General features: G+C 37.0%; 1 protein-coding gene across 1 annotated transcript in view; it reads right to left on the bottom strand.

Annotated features, from left to right (window-relative positions):
* Positions 1–13,043, bottom strand: part of OCA2 (OCA2 melanosomal transmembrane protein) — a 184,428-nt gene that overhangs the window by 55,111 nt on the left and 116,274 nt on the right. The window contains exon 21 of the mRNA XM_009281338.2: positions 7,063–7,156. Coding sequence (XP_009279613.1) covers positions 7,063–7,156 — 94 coding nt within the window. The remainder of the gene's footprint in view (positions 1–7,062; positions 7,157–13,043) is intronic.

The raw sequence follows: 13,043 nt of genomic DNA on the forward strand, positions 1-13,043 counted from the left end.
AGTCTTATGAGGAGCAGCTGAGGGAACTGGGACTGTTTAGCCTGGAGAAGAGGAGGCTGAGGGGAGACCTCATCGCTCTCTACAACTACCTGAAAGGAGGTTGTAGCGAGGTGGGTGTCGGTCTCTTCTCCCAAGTAACAAGCGATAGGACGAGAGGAAATGGCCTCAAGTTGCGCCAGGGGAGGTTTAGATTGGACGTGAGGAAAAATGTCTTTACTGAAAGAGTGGTGAAACATTGGAACAGGCTGCCCAGGGAAGTGGTTGAGTCCCCATCCCTGGAGGTATTAAAAAGATGAGTAGATGAGGCGCTTAGGGACATGGTTTAGTGGGCATGGTGGTGTTGGGTTGACGGTTGGACTCGATGATCTTAGAGGTCTTTTCCAACCTTAATGATTCTACGATTCTATGATTAGCCTTACAGGAGACAGCCTTCATAGCTTATCAGAAATTAAACCATTAACAGCCCCTAAAATAACAAGGAACTTCAAGTCATAGGCAGTAAGGGGGAAAAGGCATGCATGAACTCATTCAACATTGTCATATGTTATAGATTGCAGTCATATGATATCAACATTTTTTAATTTTACCCATTTGAAAACATTTTGAATGGGATGTTTCTGCACAACTACATACACATGGAGTTTATAGGAAAAAGAAAAAAAAATGCTTTAAATCAAAGTTTTGAGTTAACTTATCCAAAAAGTTCATTGAACTGCATTCAATCCAACACTTTTAATCAGGTGAAATTTACCATTTTATCACCAGTACTATACCACCAGCAGGACAGTTACTGTAAGTATTGCACTATTCAATGCTCATTTCTTTCTTTTTGCTATGAGAGGAAAAGGTGAAATTTAAGTTCGTTACGTTTCTACCAGAAGTGTGAAATAAGGCAGGTTGCTGAACATCCTGCACTTGTTACTTTAACAACATAAAGAAATCCATAAGCTTCTTTCAAATCCAGACATCTGTAAGAGAGACATAAAACCTGAGGTGATCACTAAGGTCCTCTCTCTCCTCGAAGTCAAGTTACCCAATACAAGGGTAAAATAAACTAATATAACGAGGGATAGTGTCAGCAATGTACTCTGACACGCCATTCCCTCCTGCCCTGAAACACATATTCAGGTAGGTTCCATTTAAAGCCTTTAATGCTGCATGCAAGCCCGAGCTTACACACTTTTTTCTCTCTGATTTTTAGATTCAGAGGCTAAAACTATGTCAGCTCCATTTCACAGCTTCTCTACATGTGGCACTATTAGGGACCAAATATTGAAAAATAGTTCCATGTATAGACACCTGGCATAAAAATACATTATTCAACTTTATCACAACTTACTTTGAAGTTGAGCAGAACAAGATATTACTAAAAAAAAAATGTGTCCCTCCATTAAGTTATTTTAGAATATCCAGTTGCTTTAAATTCAGATTCCAACTTAACTCAAATTGACTTTCAATTGAAGCCTACCTGTTACATTTTGCTATGGTCTAAGTGTCTTTTTCAAAACACGCTTCCATAACTCCTGCTAGTGCCCTCTTTCGTTAGGTGCACTAACTGCAACTGTACTAAATTATATATTTATTAATATATGTATAAATAATATCTAGGGCATGATTATAACTTTCTTCTGCATCATACAGAGGGTCTGATTCATTAATATGAATCAATAAGAATATTGCAGATTGAGGGTATTTTGTCCTCCTCTCTGCTGCACCACTCAAGGTGTAGAAAAGAGGGTATTAGCTGGAAAGTGTCTGCAGAGGAAGGAAAGTAGATAAGCCAGTATTACATTCTGCACTTAAGTGTTTTGAAGCCTGCTATAGCTTCCTTGTCTTGTTCTGTCTGATAGTCCTAATGCTACCTTCTAACTGAATGTACCTCTTCTGATGACAGCTATGCAGAGTCTGTATTCTTGTATTGCAGCAGCTCACCTATACAACATAATGAGTTTGAATATTCCATATTATTCTGAAAATAGAAGTGGCCAAGGCTTCTAGAAAGAACCTTCTGTAATTTATGATAAACAAATGCACAAAGAAAGTAAATAAAATTAAACAAAACTCCACATACATTTTGTAGGAGTCTCCGATGTCATCTCTGATCATTATCCTATCTCTAATTTGCAGAACTTTATAGCATGCAGTTATTTTACACAGATTGAAAACCATTAATACAAGCATTTCAAATTCATCAGTAATGCAAGCAAGTGAGCTTCATGTTTGGTATAAATTCTTTTTCTAAATCAATGTAAAATAGAATAGAATTCTACATATTACACATAGCTCTCTTCCATTCTAAAATCTAACATTCATCCAAACTATAAATCCTCATCAGTACAGCTGAAATGGCATCCTTTACCACATATACTTCACATTTCACCCTTAATAACATACATACATGTATATATGCATGTCTGCCAAGATAACTCTTTTCAAGCTTAGAAAAATGGCATTGCTGAGAAAAATTGACTAGGTTCAATATAGGTTTTGTTTCCATGTTAACTCAGTGTCTTAAAGCCAAGCAGGCCTCTGATACTGCCTTAATACAGACAAAGGTACGTCTGTCAAATGTACACACTCGGTTTTAGCTGTTTTTACATTTTACATTCATATCTTTCTTCTGTATATCTTCCATGCCACAGAGGATTATCTTCAGTAATCTTAAAAATTAGAGAATCTCCTTTCTCTGCAGGGACTCTGGTAATGAGCCTGGCTCTCACACCAAGGATTTTACAGCACTGCTGGACTTTAAGAACTTGATACTGAAAAAGCGTGAAGATGGCCTGGAGTTTGAATGTCATGAAAGAGCTAAGGAAAACAGCAGCTGGGTTTTTATAGAAGGTTACAAATTCTGGCTGTTCCAGAAAAGAGCAAGAGGACAGTTTGGGCACTCAAATATCAATAGAGAGAAAAGATTCCTTGTGCTTATACCTGATGATGCTATTCTTTATGCTACAACAAAACTCAAAATTTTCAGTTAACACCTGAATGAGTTCTTCATTAAGAACAAGCAAGTAGTACTGCCATTTAATAGACAGCAATCACAGCTTATGTCCATGTTACTCATTTCCATCATTGCAAACATCATAGAAACAATGCAAAGTATACTCAGAAAGTAAATTAGATATTAGTGCAAGACATACAAAATACCTGCTGTATTTTGCTTCTAGATCTGTACAATTTAGAGGCAGTGCTAAAGACTGCACTGAGGTCTTTAAAGAAAAACTGAGAGACATTTCCTAAATTTCCTTATTTGTTTTGCCTGCCTTTCAAAGTCAAAAGCAGCAACATCCTTTTCCTTTTGAAAGATCTCAAGTCATTCTCATTCGCTACAATACCACCCTTTGATTTGGATTATCATTTTTACATCCATAGACAAAATACTTATCTAAATCAGGGCTGCCTCACCCACAAGACATAAAACTGAGCCCCAGGATTTCTCATCATTAAACGACTCCTTTAGAAACAATAGGAACTCTCAATATCAGTGTCCTGGTTAAAATCAAACTCAGTTAGGTATATTCTCTCCACTAAAAAATTTTCCTAGAGTTTCAATTACACATTGTATACAACAATTAAGTTCAAAAACAAAGCTGAATAGTGCTCCTCTTAAATAACCGCTATATTGTTATGCCATATATTAGGTTCTTGATAGACTTTTCGATTCTTTCAAATAGAAAAGTGTTATACAAATTTGATCTATTGTAACTATAAAAGAACTTCAAAGGATCTACAGTTGTGCTTTTTTCATAATATTAATTATTATATTTTTTAATACATTTTATGTTTTATTGAAGGCTGTCACTTTTCCCTCATATTGCAAAGAAGGAGGGTTGGTTTAGGAATATAAGCAGTATTTCTAGATTCTTTCAAATAGAAAAGTGTTATACAAATTTGATCTATTGTAACTATAAAAGAACTTCAAAGGATCTACAGTTGTGCTTTTTTCATAATATTAATTATTATATTTTTTAATACATTTTATGTTTTATTGAAGGCTGTCACTTTTCCCTCATATTGCAAAGAAGGAGGGTTGGTTTAGGAATATAAGCAGTATTTCTAGGTTTATACCTTCAGTGTGTCTGACACTTTAAAACTAGTTTAGGATTTTGTTGAGCAGAATCAGCAGGAATAATAAATCAGTGATACTCCACTGTGCAAGGCCCCATCAGCATCAGGGACCGAAGGAGGGGTGCCAGGGGACAGAATAGCTATAGCACTGGACCACTGAGAGAAAACTCACTGTTTAACTACACTGTGGGTTGCACTCCTTTAACAGCTGTAATTAGCACAATGTCCTGTGGACAATGGATTTTATTCACACCTGGGTTTTAACCCTGTAAGGTTAGAAGAAAAGTGCCAGCAGCCCCCTCCTCCTGCCTCCTTTCTTGTCCAAGTAGAGGCTACAGCCGAGATTGCATGGCCGGAATAACACAGCTGTATGCATCCTAGAGGTTACCTCTTTCTGCAGAATTGTGGCAATGATGACTTTCAGCTGTTGTTCTCCAGGAAAACATAGAGCAAAGAAAAACAGTGCAAAACTATAAACTGCAAAAAATGTCCCCTTTGGACCACAGCAATAGTCACTGCAGCAAAGAAATACTTTTTGCACTTTTCTATGCTAGCAACCGAGAACTCAAAAGGTAGGGACTTCCAAATACGAATTCAGTCACTCCCTTTTTTTTTCTTTTTTTCAAAAACATTCTTTTTATAAATCATGAAAAAAGAAAGAGATAAAAAGACAAACAAATGCCAGCTCTTTAAATGTCAAATGTACAAAAACCCTTTTAAAAATACCTTAGCTATAACCTCTTCAGCTCAGTAAAGAATCTAGTTCTACACAATTGAACAGTCTTAACAGGTGGATTTCTGACTGTGCACTTACTCAAATTGAGTTGAATCCATGTTTCAAGTTATGTTAAAACTTATGAGCCAATAGAATCAGTGCAATTAAAACTCCTCTTGTTCTGAAATTGCTGGAGCTAGCAATCTTCATTTGCCCTCCAAAATTTCAGGGCAGCATTCCCTAGACACTATTGGAAGGTCTACATACAACTCAGTCTCAAGAGGTACCATAATTTCATCATGTACTAGAATAGGAAGCATTAATGAATGCTTTATTCAACGACACTTTATTCAATGTCCTCTCCTGCAAAAGAAAGATGGACGCAGATTCGTCAGAACACCGCAGAAAACAAGAGAAGTTACTTCCTTGTTTATTTCCTTTAGTACCTTTTAACTTTCCTGTTTTCTTTTCCTTCATGGTCAAAACATAATTGAAATACTGGTAGATAGTACATAAAAAAAACCATGAGCAATACAATTTTTCTAGCTACCAATTAGTCAGCCTGACCATTAATGCCCAGACATACAAGAATTAATAGGGTCTCTAGTGATTTTAATTCAAATAATTCCCATGGTACTGTTTATATTTTTACTTTTGTCTCATACTGCATACGTACAGAAGTCTCTGTTAAAATCCCAGCAGCCCTTCAACAAATCAAATTAAAAGAATTTGGGTTAAAATGATAACTGATACTTTAGGAAAATCAGCTGAGATTTGTAAAGGCTCCAAGGCTGGTGAAGTGCCTCCCACTCAGAATATGTCAGCGTAATCTGGCCAACTTTATATTCCTTATGCTTTTTTTTTTTTTTAATCTGAAAGTTTAATGAAATCAGAGTATGTTTGGCGATTAGCAAATTGTGAGGAAAGATAATATTTTTATAGCAAACATTTATATAAAGTTACGCTGATTATTCAAATCACTGGTTTTAAAGAGGAACAGATTAAAGTCACAATCTTTTGATGAGTAATGATGAGTACAAAAATATATTCCTCACATGAATAACTGTTGTTTGGTATAAAGTGTCCTGCCTTTGCAACATGCTCTTAAAATTCAATCTGTAAATTACATCACTATAATCTTTGTCAGGTATTAAGGTCACTTGTACTAGCAATCACTTAGCTAAATAAACAAACCAGAACTTGTATTACACACAAAACTGGTTTTAGTTTTAATCTCTGTAAAGCCAAGGAAACTATCTGGAGTGGTATGGAGGGGGAGAAGGGGTGGATTCATTGCAGAACACCATTTTATGTATTTTAACTTTATTTATACTAACTACCTAAATATTTAGGGATCAAAATACAGCCCAATACAATGTAATTAGCATTAAAATTCTCAGTAGTAAAAAAGTAATACTAACTTTATTTCTCATTAAAAATTTACACACTTTAATTGCACTTAGGACACTTGCTATTTGGAATCGTGTTGTAACACCTTCATAAGCCATTTGCAGAGTGTAAAAAAAAAAGTAATCAACTATAAAGATTAATTTAAAAACTACCGGATGGCTATTCTCCTTTATTGTTATAACAAATAGAGAGGAAATCCTGGGCCTACATTACATACATGGTACATTTTCAATTAAAAAAAGAAAAAAGTAATGAAACCATCTGCTTGTTTTGTGCTAATGCACTGACAATACAAGAAATCCTAGTTAACGCCAAGATGGGCACTAGGAGAATGGCTATTAGCTTTCATTATTAGAGGTACATTTCCCAAAGACTTCAAAAAGTCTTTCCTTAGAGTGAGGAGTGCTAAATAGGTCAGCAAATGGATACTCAAACCATTTCTGTGATCCAGCCAGAAAATCTCCCAGTGACTTCAGCAGACTTTGAATCAAGCCTTCAGATCTCAGCTATTATATATTTTCTGCATCTTTTCAATGAGCAATGATGGGTCTCTGTTCTGAAAGCTAAATGTATCTTTGTATTTTCTCTCACAAAAGATCAGAACCCCATAAGTACCATCTGGACTGCTTCTTTGTGCGTCTGTACTTTATGCAGATATGGTCTTCAAACACGGACTGCAAAAATCCTATTGTAGCAACAGAGAGTGACTGGGATGCTTATCCAGGAGTCCTCTGAAGTCAAAAGAGGCTGGATCAGGCCCTCCTTATGCTTTGCATAATAAAATCATTGAACCTATTGTGCCAGTTTATACAAGCCATAATTGCATAGCTGTTACCTTATGTCAGCTTTCTCACATAAACTCTTACCTCCAAGGCACGCACCCATGGCTAACGAGAAGATTAATGGTTTCATAGGCAAGTTAACATCAGGATCTTTACTGAGGTTGAGAAGCACAGGAATCTGTGGTTTAAGAAGAAAAGAGAGAGAGATTCAGGAGACATTAGCCCACCATCAGCATGGTATAAGTAAAATTTATTCAAACAAACAACTTAAAACACCAGTAAGTCCGAAGAATAACTTGGGTAATATTTCTTTTTTTTTTTTTTTTTAATTAGTATCTTTGCATCATATTCTTGTTCTCTGCTCACTTTTCCCCACTGACTGTGCTAGTCTCACAAGCCAAAGAGAAGGTATCAGCCACGTTAGGCCAAGCCTGACACAGATACTGCTGGCAAAACTGAGGATCTCTTAAGGTTATGAGTGCCTCCCATTAGATCCTTCTAGTTCAACAGGGAACTGACAGTGACTATAAATCAATTCCTGCTCCATTTCTTGAAACCTAAAGGACAGAGCTATATCCCCTCTTCTTGCTGGAAACAGCTGTAAGAGATGTCCAGACCTTCACAATCAAGATGGCTGTAGATCATGTGTCAGTAACTAAAAAATTCCTGAATCCTTGTTATAAATAAAATTGTCTGATCTGTTAGGGAAAAATTGAGAAAGTTCAATGTGGCAGGCTTCTGAATTCATAAGCAGAGCTGAGTTATTTTACTTTTTATTCTAACATTATATTTACCAGATAATGTAGATTTAGTTCACTGGGAAATATTTGCAAGTTTTATGAATTTCATTTAATCATTTTAGCAAATAAAATAAAATAAAACCCTGAAAAGTCAAGCGAGGCTTGTAGGGAGACATAATAGACTTCATTAGGCAATTGGTATAGAGCCCAAAAATACAGCAGGCAGGCTTTCTAGTAGCACCAGATCTCAGTCAGTAACACCCTTCAAAGCTAAACAACTTTCACCTTAGTTGGGAAAAACTGGTCTGAGTTCAACTTAATTGTGTAACCACTTGGTTTGAAAGAAAGGTGTAATCAGTACCTGTAGAGAGACGGTCATTAGCAAGGGGAGAGGTGATAATGTTATTAACCTGTTTTTAATGTGCACGGAGGTTTATGGGACTGAAAGGGAAAGAGAAAGAATAAGCAAACGTGGAACAGAGAGAGATCAAGCAGGAAGGGATTTGTGGAAATAACTGTGATATGCCTTAAAATTAATGCTTTCTCAGAGTCCAGGATTTTCAGTAGTGAATGGAGTTATGACTTTTAATCCTCTAAGTTGTCATTTGAATGTATTTCACAGGTCCCCCTCAAGGGGTATGATCTCAGAGATGGAGCAGCTGCTTCCTGAAAAATGTTTTCACTTTGATGGATGAGTGATGCTCACCTTTATTGACTGTGTGTGTTCTTTTGGTATGGAGCAATATATAAGCTTTGTGAAGAATTACAACCCTTTACCCCTCCCTCCTGCCAGTGGTGCTCATCATCCCTCTTAAATCCTCTAATTGATTAACCTCAATAAGTTAATGTCTAAACAATTATTCTTGTAATTGTACACTGCCTGAAGATGTCTATTTCTATTTTAAGGCCTGAAGAAGAGACAGCATGCCCAACATCTTGTCTTTTTGTTTTCCATGAAACAGTCATGAAAGATTGCATTTCTCCCCACAAACATTGTTTCTCTCAAACCATCACTGCCAGAACACGATATGCAATTCAAATTGGAGAAAAGGAGGCTGAGGGGAGACCTTATCGTTTTCTACAACTACCTGAAAGGAGGTTGTAGCGAGGTGGGTGTCGGTCTCTCCTCCCAAGTAACAAGTGATAGGATGAGAGGAAAAGGCCTCAAGTTGTGCCAAGAGAGGTTTAGACTGGATATTAGGAACATTTTCTTCACCGAAAGGGTTGTCAAGCACTGGAACAGGCTGCCCAGGGAAGTGGTTGAGTTGCCATCGCTGGAGGTATTTAAAAGACGTGTAGATGTGGCACTTAGGGACGTGGTTTAGTGGTGGACTTGGCAGTGCTAGGTTAACGGTTGGACTCGATGATCTTAAAAAGTCTTTTCCAACCTAAATTATTCTATGAATCTATGATCTGCAATTAGCCCATCCCTGATGTCAAAACTACAGCAAGCACTAACATATGCAGGAAAAGAAACCACTCGTGCATCTTAAGGGATGTTTTGGAAGCAGGATCTCTAAAAATGAAGTAGCAAAGATCCACTGATAGTGGTGATGACTATAGTTATTTTTATGAACCTGGATCTTCCCAGGCAGTTTAAGTGTAGACGTGGTGCTTAGGGACATGGTTTAGTGGTGGACTTGGTAGTGTTAGGTTTGTGGTTGGACTTGATGATCTTAAAGGTCTTTTCCAACCTAAATGATTCTATGATTCTATTCTATATTTATTTCAAAACAATGTTGTGTTTCAACATAAAACAAAATTTAAACACAAATACTGAAATCATGGGATAAGCCTTCTTACTAAATGTAAATAAAGCATTTTTTCATACTATATAATTTTGACCAGAGAACCAAAACTGATTATTTAGTTCCTCAGAATTATTTGCAAGTATCCTGATGTACTACAGTAACTTGCTTGTTGCAGGACACAATCCTGAACTATGCAGACTAGCAACACCTTTTTAAATTAGACTCCTCCTTGTGCATGCCCTGCCCAGCACAGAGAAGGTGGGTAGGCAGAGTGGATTAAAATGATTATCCTATTTTCTTTCTGTTGAAGTCAGTCCTAAAGCTGTTGCCACCCAGCTCCCAAGTGCAGAGGAAGTAATGCCATTTTCACACGCCACTGGTGGGAACCCTGCGGAAAGCAGAGCCCTATGGCACTCCAGGAGCCCCCTCCCTAATTACGGCACTGTGAAGGACAGGGGAAGCGAGAAGCAAAATAGAGATCCCAGACAGAAAGTCCATGAGGTAACTCTCTGCTTGGTATTTGCAGCCACATACGCATAATACTCCCACCAGAAAATTTGGTTCTCTGTTTAGTGAAGGAGCTCAGCATCAGGAGCTCTGAGTGTCCTGTAAATCTCTACTGATTGAAGACACAGAAACCCCCTAGAAGAAAGTCACTGAACAAAGGTTTCAACTCACTGTGTCTTCTTTTAAACACAAAGATACATTGTAATGTATCAAGAGAAGGTGCAATTGTGTAATGTGCTTGAATCTCCGTTCCTTACTTTTTTAAACCCAAAAAAATATTTTAGGAGCCCAAATACACACTCGACCCCACCGGTGTTATTGTTATCTCCTTGACATAACATTGCTTTTCTTCCACTTAGAAATACTGTGAATTCTTTTTAAAAGGATTCATAATAATTAATTATCTATGTTAAAATTATCATCAGCGATGTCATGCTCCTAAGTGCATTAACAGGCAGTAGGGCTAGATCAGGAATCTCTGCTCCCATAAATGCCTGGTTTTGCAGCAAGGAACAAACATTGAAACATGCCTTGCAATACATATTGGTGTATACTTAAATTTGGGTGTTTTCCCTATTTAAAGGAATTCATCTCTGCCAAAGAATAACAGTTACAAGTCAGAAAGGGAATGGAAGTCCTACGGACCTCTGACACATGCTTGAAGTTAGATTTAACATGCTTATATCCCTTGTAAAGAAGAGGTATTTCTAACAAGGAATGCTGCACCATAAGTTTCAATTTTGAATAACCACATGAAAGATGAATGCAAAACGTTCAGTTAAATTTCTAGTGTTTCAGATAGAAATATTTAGTTGATCCATAAAGCACACCAAATTTTTTGCAAACGTTATGGGCTATCCTGTGTGGCAACTGCATGCCACAGTCTCCAAAAGTCACTAGCATCTAATTCTTTTGATCTAAAAGTAAGCATAAGACAAACAGATTGTTCTAATTTCCATCCTAAGAACTTTACTGCTCCAAAAACAATGGAGAATTAAGAAACTTGATCATCAGCAAGAACTCTTGAAGAGATGTTGCAAATCAGTTAAAGTCAATGGATATTTTTCATTGCCTGAGCATTTGTACTTTAAATAGATAAGGATTATGTACAGGGTCCGTTACAAAGGACCTGTTTTCCCCCAAAATCACCTTTAACACTTTTTGCCACATTCATTCATGCATATGTGTGAGGCAACATTCTTGCACTATCAATACCTCAAAACTCAGCTTTATCTACTTTTATAGTTAACCTGAGCGCTAAAAACAGAAATGCAAAACATAAAAGGGTTAGAAGGAAACTTTTCACTGTAGTTTTCAATGTTTTTTAAAAACTGAATTGGTTCTACAACTCTCTCTGATTCAAGCCATAGGCACTTACAATAGCATCAAAAGCACTCCAAGTTAGGATACTTTGCAAACTGAGATATAGTTGCCTGGGATACGTATTGTACGAATACCTTTGTCATATTGATTTAACGTATTTGGAATGGAGATTTTTTTTCATAGTTTTATGAAGTGCTGCCCCTCAACAGAGAAAAAAGCAAAAGTTAAAGCTTATGAAGCCTCATGTTTCCTTCATTATTCCTTCTTCAGATTATGTAAACAGCACCCTTATCAATATTAGAAGGAGCATAATAATGTCTTATCAGGAAAATAGCTTTCATTTCTTATACCCTTTATTTCAACAACCTTACCAGGATAAATCTTTTGACTAGCTTCTAGAAAAGTTGCTAATTTTGCTGGAAAGTTTGATATTGAACCACCCCACATTGTTGCTTGATTGGCAGGATTCAGATAAAATGAGTGATGTAGCTCAACAGAGCAAAGCCAAATCCCTCTCACCTACCACCACTGTAAGACTATCTGCCTCCAATAAAACAGAAAACACAATTGTAGGAAATAATGATTGTACCTGGAAAAAGGAGAATGTCCTCAAAGACTTGATACAGAAAAGAGCTAGCCATTAATCTTTATTCTATACAGGGTGTTATACAAATTATAGATATAGGATGTAAGCTGATGCACAAAGAACAATGCGAGTGTCTACAGATGTTGGCACATTTGTCTATATAACTATCCTAATCGAAATCAATCCTTGCAAAGAAAATATTTGCTTATAACATATACTGTGGAAGTACATAGGATATGTTACAAATATAAAAAGAAGAAAAATGGAAATGTATATATTTTCACCTTTCACACTGTTTTTAATCTTGAACCAGTTTTGCAAGCTTTTAAAAATGGAATAGGATTTTATTACTGTTATAAATTATCCACCTTCCCTAGAAAGCGTCATCTATCGACAATTAATAAGAAATTAATTCAGACTTTAACAATATGATTCTTCAGGACAGCATATTTCTTCTCATCCTACTCAGCTCATGAACATCCTCAAAATTTAAGCCAGATGAAACAATCAAAAAGAAAGGAAGCTCAATTTTTACTTTAAATGAAGGATTTGAAAAGGAGAAAATGGAGAGATTTTAGACTAGAATTATATACACCAATTACTACTAAGCTAAATTTCATACCGTTAGTTTTCTCCTAACAATCCCTGCATTTATATTGTAGTATGCAGTCCCTTTTTGTTAAAAGAGACTGGTAGTCATGTTTGCACATCTCAATTCTGTTGTCTACTTGACAGAGGGGGTCTACTTGACACCTCCCAAGCCTTGTTCCTTCCAGTCCTGTTTGTATGAAAGTGCAATGGAGAGCCTTGAACATTTTGCTTTCACATTTATTTATATTATTCATGGCGGCTCATGGCTTAGACAGGTGTACCCTTCGCTGGGTGAAAAACTGGCTGGATGGCCAGGCCCAGAGAGTTGTGGTGAATGGAGTTACATCCAGTTGGTGGCCGGTCATGAGTGGTGTTCCCCAGGGCTCAGTTTTGGGGCTGGTCTTGTTCACTATCTTTATCAATGATCTGGATGAGGGGATCGAGTGCACCCTCAGTAAGTTTGCAGATGACACCAAGTTGGGCCGGAGTGTTGATCTGCTCGAGGGTAGGAAGGCTCTGCAGAGGGACCTGGACAGGCTGGATCGATGGGCCGAGGCCACCTGTATG

Source organism: Aptenodytes forsteri, unplaced genomic scaffold (genome assembly GCF_000699145.1).
Source record: "Aptenodytes forsteri isolate BGI_AS27 unplaced genomic scaffold, ASM69914v1 Scaffold212, whole genome shotgun sequence".
NCBI classification, from domain to species: domain Eukaryota; kingdom Metazoa; phylum Chordata; class Aves; order Sphenisciformes; family Spheniscidae; genus Aptenodytes; species Aptenodytes forsteri.